The 19,623-nt window shown below is 38.3% G+C and overlaps 2 protein-coding genes across 3 annotated transcripts in view; both read left to right on the top strand.

The window, feature by feature from the left end:
- The window catches only part of LOC6585780, a 15,957-nt gene extending 11,808 nt beyond the window's left edge, over positions 1 to 4,149 (top strand). For both annotated transcript variants that reach the window (XM_032732936.2, XM_015160700.3), the window contains exon 2: positions 2,307 to 4,149. In XM_032732936.2, coding sequence (XP_032588827.1) covers positions 2,375 to 4,138 — 1,764 coding nt within the window. In that variant the 5' untranslated portion in view covers positions 2,307 to 2,374 and the 3' untranslated portion in view covers positions 4,139 to 4,149. The remainder of the gene's footprint in view (positions 1 to 2,306) is intronic.
- Positions 4,150 to 9,679: 5,530 nt separating this feature from the next.
- Positions 9,680 to 19,623, top strand: part of LOC6585782 (transcription factor SOX-6) — a 54,513-nt gene continuing 44,569 nt past the window's right edge. The window contains exon 1 of the mRNA XM_044007121.1: positions 9,680 to 10,496. The gene's annotated coding sequence lies outside the window, so the exon portion shown is untranslated. The remainder of the gene's footprint in view (positions 10,497 to 19,623) is intronic.

The raw sequence follows: 19,623 nt of genomic DNA on the forward strand, positions 1-19,623 counted from the left end.
CCTGAACCCTCTAAGCTGATATTCTAATCATTCTGCACTTCTTTTATGCACACATACATACACATGCATCCACACGCATAAGCCTGCGCTCTGCTAACTGCGCAGTAAGCAGCGACTGCGCTTGGGCTGCGCTGCTGTGTGGGCAAATTATGAGAATTTCTTTGTTGAATAATTTTTTTTGTAGACATACGATCCTAATGAAACTTTTAGAACGTAATCATATAGTGAATATGTGTGTACATTCCAAAGCACAAGTCTCTAGTACTTGAAATGCGTTTTACAAATTGGGGGCGAATGGGGCGTGGTATCTAAAATCTGTAAATTACTAAATCTTTGTATCCATTAACTTTATCCATTACTTTACTTGTACTGCCTATGGTATACACGAGTATGTATGCCAAATTTCAGCTCTCTAGCTCTTATATCTTCTGAGATCCTTTTGCTCATACGGACGGACGGACGGACGGACGGACAGGGCTATATCGACTCAACTCGTCGTCCTGATCAAGAATATATATACTTTATGGGGTCTGCGATGATTCCTTCTGCCTGTTACATACTTTTCACAAAACCATTATACCCATTTCAATGGGTTCAGCAGACAAAACTACAGTAACGGCTAGAAAGTCCAGAAATCAATCGAAATTCTAAGAATGTGAGAAAAGGCGCTCTTCTGTCAGTACGCATAGAATAGCCGATGAGTGTGAGCTGTGAATGAGTCTTCTGCAATCGGTATCGCCCGACTGCAACGTTCTTACTTGGTTTTTATACCCTTAACCCATTTTTATATGCTTTTAGAAGTAGTCTAAGAAAAGATGCTTACGCTCCGAAAATGATAAAATTATGGGGTATTTTTCGAATGGCACGCCGAAAAAGAGGAATAAACATTATTTTTAAGCTATCAACTGAAGGTTATCATTTAAGCAAGAATCCCTGAACCCTTCGAGCAACTGATATTTCAATAATTATTCGCTTCTTTTCTATTTACACAAGAAACAGCACATGCACATAAACAGGCATACGCACGCACGCATAAACACTCATTGGCTGTAGTGCTACTATGGGCGTACTATGAGAACATAATTGTTTCATAACTTTTCTTTTGGAAGGACTATTTTTATACGTGATTATAACATTAAAATGAATGCAGTTGCCAAAGCTCAAGTCTATAGTAATTAAAGTACGCCTTTTACTAATTATGGTGAGGGGGTGGTTATAAGGGTGGGTATGAATTATAACAAAAATCGATATTCTATAAAGTGCATATGAATCTACATTTAAATTTTGGGGACTCTAACTCTACCTTTCTTTTCATATCCTGACCTCATTGAAAATGGAATATCAGGGTATGATGGTTTTAATGAAATGTATGTAACACGTAGAGCCCAGAAAGTAGATATATTCTTGATCAGAGCGACGAGCTGAATCGATATAGTCTTTCCAGTCTGTCGGTCGTCCGTCCGTGTGAACGCCTAGATCTCACAAGTTATAAGAGCTATATACTTGAAATTTTACATGCATACTCGTGTATATCATTCGCAGTACGAATTTGTCATATGGATGCATGTGTATGTACATATATGTACAAGTGTTTTTGTATCAAAGAAATGCAGAATGATTAGAATATCAGCAGTCTCGACTAGAGCACTCTTACTCGTTATACCCTGAACCCATTGAAAATATAACAGGCAGACGGAGGCGTGGCAGACCCCAGACGAGCTTAGTGGATTTATCCCTCTTCGTCTGTCCGTCTGAACGCTAAGAGCTGAAGCCATTAAGTTTTTTTTAAAGTCCGTACGTACAGCGCGGATATCGAGCTTTTCTCTAAAAATCGATAAGTACTCGCTTAATTTTGTTATCGATCAAAAACTTTATCGAAAATCTCTCATCGAATTTTATCTCATACATCTTTAGAACTAATGTCGCCAAATTTGTATTTTATAGAATATCGGTTTTGTTATAATTTACCCCCACCCCAATATCTACCCCCTTACCAATATATTATTATTATTATAAAGGCGGTTATAGTAAAGGCGGTATGGCAAATATTAGGGACTTGTGCTTGGCAAATGCACACATTCAATGCAACAAAACAATATATAAGTTTTATGAAGAAAGTCCATCCACAAGAAAAGTTATTAACAAATTAAGTTTCCATACTAAGCCCACATTGCTTGTATAAGCAAAAATGAAGCGAACAATTATTGAAGTACAAGTTGCTCGAAGGGTTCAGGTGATCTCGTAGTCGAGCAGTGTCGACTAGAGCTTTTTTACTTGATTAACTTTTTTTTCTGTCTTATCAATAGGAAAACGCACCTGGAAAATGTTGCCAAACTGAACAAAAGAAGTTATAAAATAGTTTCCCCCAGAACAGATGTCAAACGAAGAGCTGGCTCATTCGCGCTCTTCTTCGCCCTGCGCCGTGCCACAAGATTCGAGTCTCAAGTCGCATTTTGTGGCTCCTACACGACAAACGGCTCCACAAGCGACGTCCATGGCATTGGAGCAATATCGACTGCAACTTTACAACTATGCCTTGAACATTGAGCGGCTGAGGTGTCCGCCGTACGGGACAGCCGGAAGCACGGCCGGGCTGTCCTCGTGGCTACATCCGTATAGCAGTCATGGTGTTGCGGGAAGCGCTGGTAATCGACTAGCCACGCTCTCGACAATTTCACTTTTCCCACAGTCCCAACGCATATTCCATCCAGAGGAGCCGAAACCGCAGCATAGCTACATTGGATTGATTGCAATGGCCATCCTCAGTTCGGCAGAGATGAAGCTAGTGCTATCAGACATTTATCAATATATATTGGATAACTATCCGTACTTCCGGACACGGGGTCCCGGCTGGCGCAACTCCATACGGCATAATCTATCGCTAAACGATTGCTTCATCAAGTCGGGTCGGAGTGCAAATGGCAAGGGCCACTACTGGGCTATCCATCCCGCTAACATGGATGACTTTCGCAAAGGTGACTTTCGACGTCGCAAGGCGCAACGCAAAGTGCGTCGGCACATGGGCTTATCTATTGACGATGCCAGCACAGACTCGCCTAGTCCTCCGCCATTGGACCTGACCACTCCGCCCCCTGCAGCGCAAGCGTCCATGCAGTTGGCTGCTTTGAATTACCCCTATCATCAGCAATACATTGGCCAATTCTTTGGACGCAGCCCCTACTCCAGTCAGGCTGCCAGTGAGCAAAGGCTGGAGCCTGGCTATCAGCTAGCCCACCATCAGCATCATCAGCATCCAAATCAAAATCCAAATCCACATACACATTCTCTACCGCATCACCATCCGCATTTAAATCAGCATCAGCATATTGCGTATATCAATTCGACGACGACTACGACAATTGCAAACTTGTATTCGCAGACGCGGAAACGTCAGTTCGACGTTGCATCGCTATTGGCACCTGATGTTCACATTGTGGATATAGTGGAGGGAGAGGATTCTTCAACGCAACACACGGTTATAACAAAAGTGCAAGTCAAGAAACAGCAACTATTCCATCGAGAGTTGGTTGCTGAGCAACCAAATCCGAATTCGAGTCCGAGCTCGAATCTGAATCTGAGTCTAAATACAAATCCAGCTTTAGGTACATGTGCAGGTGCAGTTGATGCGGATGTTGATGCAGACATTGATGTGGATGGGGATGGTGATGGAGATGTAGAGGGAGATGGAGATGGGCGACAGTCTGAAGGAGGGCAGCGCTTGCTCTCGACTGATGACAATAATTCGTACCTTAGCGATACCAAACAGTCGCTGTTAGATGCGGACATTGCGGAGCAGGGCCAGGAACCGGAACCCGAACAGCAGGACCCTCTCCATTTTTCTGCTTCCGTTTCACCGCCTTTGGGCAGCTCCAGGGCAAGCAGCAGCCAGCATGATTCCAATTCCTTGGAGGAGTGCCCACCTGGAACCACAGCTAGTCCAGAGCTATCGACCATGTCCACCATGTCCATGTCGCTTAATAGCGTCGATCCACAGATCTTAAGAAGATATTATGGCAGCTATATGGCAGCAGCAGCTAGGCAAGCAACGCTCGAGGCATCGTCCAGAGCCCAACTGAAAAATATGGCCGCGCCTACGCCCCAACACCCGCCCATTGAACTGTTACCCAATAAATCATAAAATTCGCCAAATATACATTCAGAAAAGTAGTCACTGAACCCACCCGGCGTTTTCACTGGGTGACATGAGTGTCACTCAAGAAAAAAACACATATATGTATGTAAAATTGAAGTATTTTAATTATATAATTAATTTGTTATATTAGTTCGATATGTATAAATGCATGCAAACACACTCACCCATTCATAAGTCATTCAAAAATGACTCATTCAATAAAAAGACAACAATCAAAAGTATAAATAAATTCTTGATTTGATTTGCTCAATAGTCACTATTAAAGATTTTGATATTTCAATGGTAACAGCTCTGTTGTGACGTCACATTTTCAGTGTATGCTCAGGTATCCGATTGGATGTTTGGCGGGCGCATAATCAGTGATCCGTCAAGTTTTCTGCAGCAACTAAAATATTTTGTAGCGAGTTTTGCTTTAAATATCGATAACTTGTCCCGTTATTTTGTTATTTTGTTATCGATTAAAAACATCATCGAAAACCAGTAATAAATTTATATCTCATACATCTTTAAAGTTAGACTCTCCAAATTTTATATGTATATTTATATGCATTTTATACAATTTCGGTTTTTGTCAAAATTTAACCCCCTCCTCTAATTCAACCCCTCACCCTCACATTTGTAAAAGGTGTATTTCAAATTCCAGGGACTTGTGCTTTAGCAAATACATGCATATCTATGTTATATTCATAATCTGAATTTTTCACAAAGGTAGTCCATCCACAAGAAAAGTTATTAAACAATTAAATTCCCATAGTAATCCAACACTGCAGACAATGCGTGTTTATGCGTGCGTGCGTATGCCTGTGTGTGTGCGTGTATGTGTGCATATGCGAATAATTATTGAAATATCAATTGCTCGAAGGGTTCAGGGGATCTCGTAGTCGAGCAGTCTCGACTAGAGTTTTCTTACTTGTTTCCTATAGTGGACTGGGAGATACCCCGAGCCCTCTAAGAGCTGATATTCTACTCATTCTGCACTTCTTTTATGCATACATGCATACACACGCATCTACATGCACGTTTATCACGCGCACTGCTGACTGCGCAGTTAGCAGCGACAGCGCTTGCGCTGCGCTGCAGTGTGGGCCATATTATGAGAATTTATTAGTTGAATAATTTCTCTTGTAGATGGATTATCCCTATAAAACTTTCAAAACGTAATCATATGGCTTAAAGCACAAGTCTCTAGTACTTGAAATGCGTTATTTAAAAAATGGCAGCGAAGGGGGCGTGGTATCAAAAATCTGTAAATTACAAAATCAACGCAAATTGAAAGTCTACAAGAGTACGCATTTATGTGTGCATACATACACACATACAAATGAGCGCGTGTATAAATAAATAAATATAAATACGCATTGGTTGCAGTGTTGGCTTACTATAGGAACTTAATTGCTTATTAACTTTTCTTCTGGATAGACTATCTTCATAAAATTGTATAAAATGCATATCAATATACATTTCAAATTTGGAGACTGTAGCTCTAAAGATGTAGGAGATATAATTTTATAACTGATTTTCGATACGGTTTTTTATCGATAAAAAAGATCGGAATGAGTTATCGATTTTAAATGATAAACTCGATATCCAAGCTGTAAATACGGACATTTAAAAAAAAAATTTTAAGTCTCTAACTCTTATATCTTCTGAGATCGACGCGTTCATACATACGGACAGACAGACGGACAAATCGACTCAGGTCGTCGCCCTGATCAAGAATATATATACTTTGTGCGGTCTGCCACGTTCCTTCTGCATGTTACATATATTTCAAGAAAACCATTATACCCTGATTTGCCATTGAAAATGGGTTCAGGGTATAATAAAAATAAAAATTGTATAAATTATATATGTAATTTGAAGATCCTAGCTGCAATGATGCAATTATGATAGCAATAGCTATCGATGGTTTTCCAATTTTAATGAGATCATGCCCTGTTTTTTGTTGCGCACTAGACTTGAAAATTGCTCTATATACTCTGGTTGACAGCGTTTGGGATGTGAATGAGTATTCTGCAATCGGTATCGCCCGACTGACACGTTCTTACTTGTTTTATAATGCTAAAGTAGCGGACCTTTGGGACCCTATCGAAGTCCAGCTTTATTGAAAAATTTACCAATCGTACAGTGCTTATCATAATTATAGCCCACTTTGAGGCAGTCTTAACAACATTTTTAAGGTTTTTCAAAAATAAATTTTACAGCTCTTTGTAGACTGGAGCATGTTACGTAGACTTTATTGAAATTTTTGTTCACTTTATGGAAAACTAAGAAAAAACCGTTAACTTTTGCTCTGTACTAACATTTTTGTGTATCATAATTATAGCCCACTGTCGCAAATTTGAGTTTATTAAGTGCGGCACAGACTTTTGGCTTTACAGACATTGTAATTAAGTAAATTTAGATTGTTTTTAAGAGATGCCGCTTGGAAATCAATTATCTGATTATGAAAATGGCCGTATTTTCTCACTTTTGGAGTCAGGAGAGTCTATTTCGGGTATTTCACGAATTTTTAAAATAAGTCGACGTGTAATTAAAATTTTGTTTTTACTAATTTCGTGCGATAAACGCATAATTATTAACAAAGCCAGCAACAGCTCAACTGCTGGTACAGCTTTGGCCTCCCATCAAAAAGAGGTCCAAACTGACCAAAACACCCATGTTGCTAAGTCGCCACAAGGTTGCTCGACTTGATTTTGCCGAAAGACATACTGCGACCGTTTATTCATCGTCGCGCGTTTTATTCATCGTCTTTTGGCTTACAGTATATTTATAAATTTTTACCCTAACAGGTCATATTTTCTGATGGAAAGAAGTTTAACCTGGATGGTTCTGATGGGTTTGATGCTTATTGGCATGATTTGAAAAAGAATCCTATGTTTTTTTCAAGGACAGACTTTGGAGGTGGCTCCGTCATGATTTGGGGTACATTTTGTTCATTTGGTACCTTTGAATTGATGTTTGTAACGAGCCGAATGAACAGTGAAGAGTATATTCAGAGTCTGGATAGTAGTCTCATAAGAGAATTACGTGTGAAACCAATGGTTTTCCAACAGGATAATGCCAGAATCCATGTGAGCAGACGTACAATGGAGTATTTGGAGGAACGTCATGTTGATGTCCTTAGCTGGCCAGCATGTTCTTCAGATCTCAAATCAAAGAAAATGTCTTCAGTAATCTTGCAAGCGCAAATTATAAGTGAATGACAAAGTTTCGAAAAGGACCTTTTATTAAATTTAGTGGTTTAAATGAGGAAGACAATTTTTGAGTTAACTAAGGCAAATGGAGGCCGGACAAAATATAAACTTTCGTTTTTCATCATTCCTCAACGATTTCATTTTTTGGACCAAAACATTGATACAGCAAATGGGTGCTATTTTTCTTAGTTTTTTTTTATACCCTACCATATACTACCATAGGCAGTACGAGTTTGCTTTATTTTTTTTCGATAACTAATCCGATAAATTTTTATCGAGAATAATCGAAAAATCGACTTGGGTTTTTCAGCCTAGTTTGAACACTTTTAAACCTGGAGACTTCAAATTTGCGTTGTATATAGAGTTATTGGACACAAAGATTTTGTAACTTACAGATTTTGGATACCACGCCCCCTCCGCGCCCAATTTGAAAAAAACGCATTTCAAGTACTAGAGACTTGTGCTTTGGAATGTACACACATTTTAACCATATGATTACGCTCTAAAAGTTTCATTAAGATTGTATGTCTACAAAAGATATTATTCAACAAATAAATTCTCATAATATTGCTCACATTGCTGCGCAGCGCAGTTAACAGAGCGCGTGCTTATAAGTGCATGTGTATGTATGTGTGCATAGAAGAAGTGCAGAATGATTAGAATATCAGCTTGGAGGGTTCAGGGTATCTTCTAGTCGAGCAGTCTCGACTGGAGCCTTCTTACTTGTTTTAATTTCTTTTTAAGAAATCGTTATTAAATTGTAAATTTTGAGTGAACAAGTTTTTTGCCATTCATAATTGAAATATTGAACTACTCATTTTTGAAGATTTTGAGGAAAATTTTCAGCCGATTCGTTTATGTGGATTAAAAGTGGGCTATAATTACGGTAAGCACTGTATATTGATAATTGTATCTGTCTGTAAGTTTAAGGTTTGTGTAGTAGCTAATGCTATTAACATTATGTTCAGTTGCTGTCTGTGCTTTGATATCTTTTTTGAAGTTAGAGCTCTTACAAATTATTAATTATTCACAGCCTTTGTGGGTTTGTGAATACGATAGAAAAGTTTGGGTTCACTCTGGTTGTGTAACCAGATATGTTTGAAAATAGAAAGTCTTCTACTTCATCATAAACTCAAACCTATTGCTATTATGTAAATATATTGAGGAAATCTACCATTATTCAAGTTTTAAGGCATGGGGTTTGTGGCACAGATAATTCTTCCGATAGATGTCGCTTTACGTAACAAATTTTGTTTGAAAGGGAAATAAAATAAATTACAAAAAAATTTATAATCGAAAAAAATATATAAAGTATAATAAGTGTAAGAGTTTGAAGATATTTAAATCATTTCAAGCTATGTAAGCATATCTCGGCATTCTGCCAAGTCCATGTATGAGTGTTGCGTATGAGACTGTTACGAAGACGTCCTGAAATTGAATCGAAAAACTTGGTAACACTAGATATATCTGAATGGTAGCGGCTGACAGACCAAATACTGGGTTCACTGAATTTAAAAGTCGTGGCAGTCGGAAATTACATGGGCTACCAAAGATTAAGGCCCATTCATTTTACTTTTGGCTGGCCACTTTTGAAACGAAATTTTAATTGCAAATATGATTTGATATGATTACTCAATGATATGTTTGAAATATTTTAATTTACAGAACTTAGCAATAGGTATTTGCACGTATCCCAGCGTTTGTATAATTTTAGCATTCGCTATTCTCACTTTTGCAAAGGGTCAAAAACCGGTTGTGAGACTCCATACATACCCTATATGACAGTCCGATGCTTGGGCGTGGCCAAGTGAATCCGATAATTTAACCATTGGTTGTCAATGGCCAGTGTCAGCTCTTATTGGTTAGACTGCCTCCTTGTGTCTGTTTCGTTCGCCCTCTCTCTCTCTCTCTCTCTCTCTTTCGGTGTCTCTTGTCGGCGCGCCAGCATTGATTATGCAATATGCGCTCTTCAGCTTAAAGAGACAAAAGCCAAAGAGATGCTTTTGAAAAAATAACAATAAGCAACAATAACATCCCGAGTTACGAATACGAATAGCAAGACGAAGCAAAAGCAAAACCGAAACGAAAATTGAAACCCGAACGACCCAGCATCTCTTAAATCAGATATGGAGCCGAAGAACCACAATGCCGAAGAGCTGGAGAGCCGAAGAGCAGCCCTCTTGCAGTCGCATTGCATTGCAGGCCGTTGGAACGGCTGAAGGTGGAAGTGGAAGTGGAATCCAATTGAAATCAGTGACAATTGAACATTGCCACGCGGTGGTGATGGTAGTGGAGGTTAGGCTGTCGAGCCGCTGTTACGGTTTCTGTCGTTATCGTTGACGCTGCTGCTGCTGTTGCTGTTACTGCAGTTGTCGGTAAACCGTTTTGCCGCTTGTCCGTTTCACATTTCACGCGTGTACGGTGATATCGATATCGATACCCAAATTAAAATTGAAGTCCAAATCGAAATCGAAATCTAACTTTAAGCTCGCAATTACAGTAAAATAATATAGTAATGAAAATAAACCGAGCAAGAAGAATTCTCAGCCGTTTTACGCATATGCAAACTTGTGTGTGTAATGTGCATGTACAAGTGGCGGTGATCAAAATTAGCACGAGCGGAGGAGAAAACCGTGGGAGTGAGTGATTGAGAGAGGCATAGAGAGAGAAAGAGATAAAGATAGAGATAGAGTGTGTGTGTTTGAGAGAAAGAGACGCACTCGGTCCACAAAACTAAATTCGAACTGACTACGAAAGGTCAATCACTTATCACAAAAAACTAAACTGTATTTCTGTGTCTACGGCTGGAGAATCGGCAAATCGACAGAAATTTGATGTTGTTAATTATGACGACAGAGTATGAGGAAGAGATGACAGAGATCTATTAGAGATCTTTTGTCATTGATCGACAATGTAACATAATTATTTTCTCTACAGCATTCTCTGAGCCACCAAAATGTGAAATGTGATCAAGTGTGTTTCAATGAACAGTTCTACAAATAGTGCCATATAAAAATATCAAGAATCGACATCAAATAAGTGGACCTAGTCAAAGTAAAACAATGGAATAGTAGACAGATCTTTGAACCAACAATGTTCATATATGGAATTACAATACAGATTTATACATAGAGGTAAAAGGAAAGGTGAGTGGAACTTATCGTTAAAGCTTTTATCTAAGAGGGGGCAAGAGAGAGAGAGAGGGCAAAAGATAGAGAGCTAGAGAGAGATGGTAATAAATTTCTTCGCAAGATGAATTGCGAAGGAAATAAATCTTCTTTGAAAACAAAAATCTAATCGCAATATTCAAGATGTTTTCCACCTGTTCTGCGATGCTTTAACATACGGTGGTTGAGAGGTGGTTAAACATAATTCATATAGATTTCTGTTTAGAAACTTTTGGGTAGTGCGATTCGAAAAATTTGAGCCACGGACCAGTTTTGCACTCAGCAGCTCTAGCCACTGGCCTCGCGCACAAGCATTGAGTGCGACAGGTGCATTTGCCACGCAGCCATCTCTTTGCATGGGAAAAGCTTTAGCCGAAGTTCAGCTCCTAACGTAGATCGTGCGCTCGATGGGAAGACGGTGTCTGCTTGTTTTTTTTTTATTTATATTTTGTTGTCTTTTAATCTTTTTGCTGAAATTGTAAACTCGCCCGCCCGTTCGACGGTAACACGAAGACAAAGACGAAGGCGAAGACAGTGACTCGTAAGATAACTACATAACTGTAACCGGGGCGGTATGCGGTTAACTCTGTTTTAGTTGAGTCGGTTCGTATATTGATTTGTGTTGCTGCTGTTGTTGTTGGTGATGCAGTTAGTTTGACCGGTTGGAATCCTTTATAGCACTCTCGAATGTGTATATGCATTACTCGATTTTATGCGTTCGAAACAGATTTGCAGACGCACTAAAATGGTAGCTTATTCATGCGTACATACGATGAACGATCTCTTCGTTGCGATCAAACTATAGTGTTCGCAGGTGTGCCCGACTACGAAATACTCTGCGATTGCTCTTCTCTACAGTCCTTTCAGTGGAAGGTTGGTTCTTGGGCATCTGATCTAAAGAGAATGGCCCGAGCGTTAACATATGACTATACCATTTAGGTATGTATTCGTATATATATATTCAGGGTGTCATACAAAGAGTATGGATAAAGCTTGCATTTCACGTACTTTGAGTTTCTATATCTATACAAGACTCTGAATCAGTGTGTCTACAGTTGCTGTCGTACAGGGTGTATTGGAATTGACCAACGCATGACGGCTTCATGCATTCAGTTGATATAAAGTCTTAGGGTTCCTAATGATATTAGCTCTATACATCTGTCAAGTAGGCTTGCATTTGTTACTATTTGTTATTCGGTGGACTGCTCGTGGTCGATTGTTCGAAGAAGAGTGTCATCGAGGAACGCCATAAATTGTGTTCTCGGACCTTGTATTTGCTTGTAATAAGGGCCACGGGCCACATCAAAGAGACAATCAAGGCGAAACAATGAACCGAGTGCACACATACTATCAAATACAGTAGCGCTGTCTTCAAGCATTTTCTGCTCATCTCTACTTGGGAGATGTAGACAGACGTAAGCTCCATGCATTAAGTGTTCTAGTGTACGCCGTTGTAAGGAGTAAAGAGCGCCAAAGGCGGCATATTACCAAAGAGGCATATATGCGGAAAACAATGACAGACTGCGACAGCGACTGTAACAAAATGGAAATAGATATCTACACACTTATATACATATTCATATGTATATACGTATACAAATATATATATTTGTGTAGCAGAATATGGAGGCGGCTTTGCAAATGTCCGATAAGTGGTCGACGATGACAACAAGAACACAAAGGAGCGACATATTCAAAAAACAGTATACAAACATAGAAAACAAATAAAAAGGTTGAGTGATACTTGCAATTATATAACTGCAATTGTAATAACTAGTGATGTAAAAAACCAATATACTAATTTTTACCGATGTTTTCCGACGTTTTTGCTGATACCGATGTTGAATGATGCATCGATGTTTTGCAAAACATCATTACTTGCGAATGCAGTTAACCCCATTTGAAAGCATCCGTTTTTCTTTTAGAGAAGATTTGAAAAGTGCCTATCCTAATTTATTCAAAATTGCAATCACATTTTTTCCGTTGATGTTACCTTCTGTTCTCTCTTAAATAATATGTAATTCTGTTTAATTTTAGTGAAATGTTTATACATTATGACTGCTATGAAAGCTTAAGATATCTCTCCTATGTTACAAATTTGAAATTTAGACCTTAAGCAAAATACTGCTATAAAAGCTCATTTTTATTTTTGTTAAATAATGTTGAATACTTTTAAGTTTTTTATTTTTATTTTGTTTAGATAATAACGCCATGAGTGCACCAGTAAATAAGTAAAAAATAAATAAATGTATTAATCCAACATCGATGCTTGATTTTCAAAACATTAATGGACATCGACATCGATGTATTCATTCAAATTTACATCACTAGTAATAACTGTAATTACTATTTATTTATATATATATATATATCGATTCGGTATACATTCCGCTTTTATAATAACCATCATTATATTTCGGCCACATAGGAAAACGATAAGTACGTCCATTCCAAAAATATTTAACTTTACAAATCGCTACTGAAAACAAATAGTACTTAGATGCACCGAGAACCGAGTCTCCTTCCCATCCGAGAAATAACGCTTTCGGAAGTGCTGACCCCTTCAGTGTTTCACGAATCTGAACACTAGAAGCAACACTACTGGTTGTTGCATCTGATTGTGTTTTTACCTGGGTAGATACTTTCATAGCTTTAAGCGCGTTGTGGATCAATAATCCATCTTTGAACCAGGTCCAGCTCTAATACAAGCCAATACTTCAAATTTATGTTAACGCTTTTCGCAATTTTACCAAAATCTGAGTAAATTGTTAACCGATGAAAAACTGCGCAAAGAAATCTATAGATCAAGTTTGACTACATGTTCTTTAATAACAAGTATGAGTACTCTAGTCGCGACTGCTCGACTAGGAGATACTCTGAACCCTACCAGCCGATATTCTACACAATCTGCACTTCTTCTTCAGGAAATCTGAATATTCAAATTAGGCTGAAAAAAACGAAATCTATGTACCGATTATTCCCTATAAAAAAGAAATCGGATGAGTTATCGAAAATATGACAAACTCGTACTACCATAGTATATACGATTATGAATGTAAACTTTTTAAGTCTATAGCTCCTAACATCGACAGTACTATATCGACTTAGTTCGTCGCCCTGATCAAGAATGGGGTCTGCGATGATTCCCTGTTACCTGTTACCTAATTTTCATAAAACCATTATACCCTGATTTCCCATTTTCCATGGGTTCAGGGTATCAACATTAGATGACCACATTGTGCATAGTCTATGGTGCTGCACCAATATCTGTTCCAAACTACAGCGACAAACACACAGACGCTTGCACTCGCACACACACGCATACACATATATATATTTTCATACAGTCAGTGCATTGCACGCATGCTCATTAAGCTAAACAGAACTGCGTCAGCCATTGGGGGAGGGGTGGTGATAAGTGGGAAGGGGTTGGAGGGGGCTAGGGAAATAGCGACAGGTTTTTATCCAGTTCTGAGGAGCTGGTTAAACTGGACAACGGCTACTACGGAAAGAAAATAAAACAAAATAAGAATAGCGTTTTCTTTGCAAATGAATCTGCGTTTGTTTTTTAACTGATTCCATCTGTGATCAATCAGGAATTTCTACGGTAAACTGCTATTCTATTATGAAAATTAATTTCTTGCAGGACTCTTCTTCGTTGTGTATATTATTATAAAAATAGATCAATATAATATAAGACCTGAATTTATAATATTTTGCACAGAACATTGAATATTCGACCTCTGGATACAATAGGTTTAAATGTATGTAACAGGCAAAAAGGAAGCGAGTCGATGTTATGAAGTTGATCAGGGTCAACAACTGATTAGAATCGCTCTCGAGCTTCAGCTAGTCAACTGCATCTCTCATATCACTTTGCAACTCGAGTCACCAACTTATGAATTAGAATTATATATCTATATACATATATATTTAGGGTACTGATACTTTAGTTTTGAAAACGTCAATCCGTATCAAGCTATTAATAAGGCGAAGGTGGGGAGCTTCAGGATCGATGAGCAGGGCCTAAAGATACAATTGTTACGCATTTCGCATAAAGATCAAATGTGCGAATGCGACTCTGTCTGTGTGTGTTTTCTATGAGTGTGACTACTTGCGTGTACTCGTCTATTGAGAAAATGCTTCGAAAACATGTTTCGGAGTAGATAGATAAAGCCGAATATGAATCGCGACGCCGACCCTCTGGTCAAAGAAACGACAGTGCCTGCGAGTAGTCCCCTGCGCAAAGCTAACATCGGTTTCGGGAGAGGAGATGAAGGCGAAAGCCAAGCCGAAGACTTCGTCGGAATGCGAATGCGCGCGATGCGAAACATGGAAAACTAGTTGTGGTGTCGCGTTGTTGTTGTTGGTCTTCTGTTCGTTGTACCCGTTTCTGAAGTCGCTGTCGTCGCAAAAATAAACACACTGAAAATAACAACAGGTGAATGCGAATTCAAACGCAAACGCAAACGAACGCGAATACAAGAAATCAAATTTCTCGTACAACATTGTTGTTTCCTGTTTCTTTTGACCAAAACCTGGAGCTCCAGCTAAAAGTGAAGGCTCCGCACTGCAGCAGAGGAGGGTGTGTGAATGTGCCTGTGTTTGTCTGTCTGTGTTTATCATTTGTGAGACATACCTCGCATACGAGCCACTAAGTCGATCTCTTCGGCCCTAAGGTTTCTTCCCGCCCGTCTTATCGGTCCTTCCTGCTCGGTTGGCTCGCAACGCACTTGCGTGTTTATTTTCTGGATTTTATTCCACACGGCCCACTGTCCAACGCCCTCCACCTGCGTCTGGTCTTATTATTAGAGTTCAGTTGTCAGTGCTGTTAGCCGTGGCAAAGCCTCAGACTGTAGAGCAATTACAGAACAATGTTAATGGGTTAATGACTTAAAAACCACAAATCCTCATTTCTTTTCCATTCAGTCTAGTGATTCGACTTATCCATATCCATCTTAAAATCCAAGAAGAAAGGTTAAGTCGTAAGTGCATAGATCTGATTTTAAAAAAATAAGACATATATATAGACAATTGCAATTACATATCTCTTTTAATATTTCCATATATAAGTATTTTTACTTTATTTGATGTATACTAACTGGTCTTCACTTAACAGAATACACCATTTCTTAACAATTTTGAAGCTTACGATGCGCAAACAGAACGAAAGATCGACCCATGAGTGGAACAATACGTTCATTGTTTGAACAGAAAGAATTGAGCGAGTGCTGTTTGACCAAACAGACGAAGTGTTTGTTTGTTTGTTTGTGCTCATCAAATTTGACCAATCTCGAACCGAACTGCAACAGAGCAGAGCAGAGCAGCCGAGTAGAGGGCAAACAGTGTCAATTGCAAGCTGAAGCTGCAACTGATTTTCGATCAGAATTATTGGCCACTTCCTAAGTTCCCAGCCTCAGGCTCAGGATGGTCATTGATAACTAAAAACAATATTTGTTGTTATTTTTACACCCTGAACTCATTGATGTTGTATAACAGGCGAGAGCAGACGTGGCAAATCCCACAAAGTATATATGTTCTATATCAGGGCGACGAACTAAATCTATTTAACCCTGTCCATCTGTCTGTCCGTATGCATGAACGCGTAGATTTCAGACAAGTATCATGCGCTTTCAAGATAATTAGTAATTACAAAAACCCAAAGAAAAAGTAGACTTTTCTGGAGAAATATATATGTAAATGTATTTTATAAAATTCCGATTTTCGTTAAAATCTACCCTCCACCCTTAAAATCCGCCCTCCACCCCAAATTTGTAAGAGGCGTATTTCAAATACAAGCCACTTGTACTTTAATAAATAATTGCATTTTAATGTTACTATAACGATCTGAAAGATAGATCAGAAGATAGTTCATCTATAATAATAGTTATTTAACATATAATAAGCCACACTGTAGAAAAAGTGCGCAGAAATATCTATTCCCGGAAGGGTTCAGGGAATCGCGTAGTCAAGCAATCCCGAATAAGTCTTCTGCAAGTTATTGCCGACAGGGTTTTGCCTTATAATTTTGATAAACTGGTCTATCCAAAGAGAACTTAATCCACAAAAAAGTTCCCATAGTATAGCTCACATTGCAAGCGCTGTCGGGGCGTAACAGATACAGATACGAATGCATGTTTTGTGCATAAAGGAAGCCTAAAATGCATGGGATATAACAGATATACAGATACAGATACAGATACAGATACAGATACAGATACAGATACAGATACAGATACAGATACAGATACAGATACAGATGCAGATACAGATACAGATACAGATACAGATACAGATACAGATACAGATACAGATACAGATACAGATACAGATACAGATACAGATACAGATACAGATACAGATACAGATACAGATACAGATACAGATACAGATACAGATACAGATACAGATACAGATACAGATACAGATACAGATACAGATACAGATACAGATACAGATACAGATACAGATACAGATACAGATACAGATACAGATACAGATACAGATACAGATACAGATACAGATACAGATACAGATACAGATACAGATACAGATACAAATACAAATACAAATACAAATACAAATACAAATACAAATACAAATACAAATACAAATACAAATACAAATACAAATACAAATACAAATACAAATACAGATACAGATACAGATAATGTTATGCTCACTAAATATTCGAAATGGAAAACCGGATTGGAGCTCTGTTCTTTTGTACTCCACGTGTTGGCCAGATGTGGCTCACATGTTTCCTTGTGTCATAATCTCATTGTCAAAGATGTTTTGATCTTTTGTCTTTTGTTTTATGTTGTTTTATGTCTTAAATTCTGTGACGTGAGCTACTTGCACTACCCATGCAAACATTGGCAAACTGTTTGAAGAGTTTATTTTCCATCAGTCAGTGACGCGATGAAATATGCATATATTATATGGACACAAATGGAGCTAGCAGACATAATAACAAGTAAGAGTGGACTAAGAGATACCTTTAGCCGTGCAATGAAATGATATTACAATAATTCTGCACTTCTTTTAAGCACACATACAAAAACACATGCACACATACATACACATGCACCACTAAGTAAGCAGTGACTGTGTGCAAGATTAAGATAATTTATTTGTTGAATCATTTATTTTGTAAATTTTAGGGCTATCTTCATGAAACTTTCAGATCGTGATCATAATGTTCTAATGTGTGTGTCTGCACAAGTCTCTCGCACTTGAAATTTCGATTATTCTGATAAAATAGAAATCGGATATGTTATGGAAAAAATATGATAAACTCGTTATGCGTATGGTACACACGAGTATGCATGCAAAAGTCTCTAGCTCTTATAATTTCTGAAATCTCTGCACTCATACGGACATACGGACGGACGGACAGGTGGACAGGGCTATATCGCCTCAGCTCGTCGCCCTGATTAAGAATATATATACTTTCTGGGGTCAGGGATGCTTCCTTCCGCCTGCTACATACTTTTCACAAAACCATCATACCCTGATTTCGCATTTTCAATGGGTTCAGGGTATAAAATCGGGTCGGCCTCTTAGTTGTCATTCTGGCGATACTGCAAGACAATACATATCGGATGGATGTACCCAAATTTAGTACTGAAGCTCAAATCCCTTATGCTGGCGACTCAGTCGAGTAGAACAGTTTATGAAGAGACACAGATATCTGCAGACGCACTGGGAACATAATTTTTATATCCGCTATCCATTGCCATTGCTCTAATTGGGTATTATGCTTCAGTTCAAATTTCATTTTACAGCGTCTGTTCGTTGCACTATGGGCGATTTGTCGATTTTGGGTAATTTTGTTTATTATATTACTTATATTTTACTTGAATTTCGGATTTTTATACCCTGAACCCATTGAAAATGAGAAATCAGGGTATGATGGTTTTGTGAAAAGTATGTAGCAGGCGGAAGGAAGCATCCCAGACCCCACAAAGTATATATATTCTTGATCAGAGTGATGAGCTGAGTCGATTTGGCTCTGTCCGTCTGTCTGTCCGTATGTATGAACGCGTCGATTTCAGAAGATATAAGAGCTAAGTATGTTTTTTTATCGATAAAAAACCCTATCGAAAACCAGTTATAAAATTATATATTCTACACCTTTATTTCTAGTCTCCAAATTTTTAATGTATGGTTATAAGCAATTTATGCAATTTCGCTTTTTGTTAAAATTTACCCCCACCTCTATATCCACCCCCTCACCATCACTTTTGTAAAAAGCGTATTTCAAATACTAGAGACTTTGGCAAATACATACATATTCATGTTATAATCATAATCTGAAAGTTTCATGAAGATCGTATGTCCACAAAAAAAGTTATTCAACAATTAACATGCGTGTGTCTAGTTTATAGCAAGGAAACCTTTTTATTCTCGTTTTTGCTCGTTTTGAAAAAACCTCTGCGCTCACCAACTACACGATTCTTCATATTTGGAACAACAACAACCGCAGCTGACCAACCTTGACTATATATTAATAGCAACATCGTATGAGTTCTCAATCAACCCAGAAAAGCATCGAAGTTTTTGCAATGACCTTTTTCTCTATATATGAAGACATTTCCAAAAAAAAACCTGGAATTTACGCGTACTAGGAGATACCCTGAACCCTTGGAGCAATAGCTATTTCAATATTTTTTCGCGTCTTTCAGCTTACACAAGAACACGCACATACGCACACAAACACACACACACACACCCAAACGCATACACACACACACACAAACGCATACACACACACACACATACGCGCGCTTACTATGAGAAGTTAATTAATGAATAACTTTTTTTGTGGACATACGATCTTAATGAAACTTTCAGATTATGATTATAACATGAATATGCATGTATTTGCCAAAGTCTCTAGTATTTTACAAAAGTGAGGGTGAGGGGGTGGATATAGGGATGGGGGGTAAATTTGAACAAAAATCGAAATTGTATAAATTGCATATAAGCATACATACAAAATTTGGAGACTCCAGCAATAAAGGTGTACGAGATGTAATGTGTAACTGGTTTTCCATAAGGTTTTTATCGATAAAAAAAGAACGGGATGAGTTATCGATTTTTA

Source organism: Drosophila mojavensis, unplaced genomic scaffold (genome assembly GCF_018153725.1).
Source record: "Drosophila mojavensis isolate 15081-1352.22 unplaced genomic scaffold, ASM1815372v1 contig_151, whole genome shotgun sequence".
NCBI lineage: Eukaryota > Metazoa > Arthropoda > Insecta > Diptera > Drosophilidae > Drosophila > Drosophila mojavensis.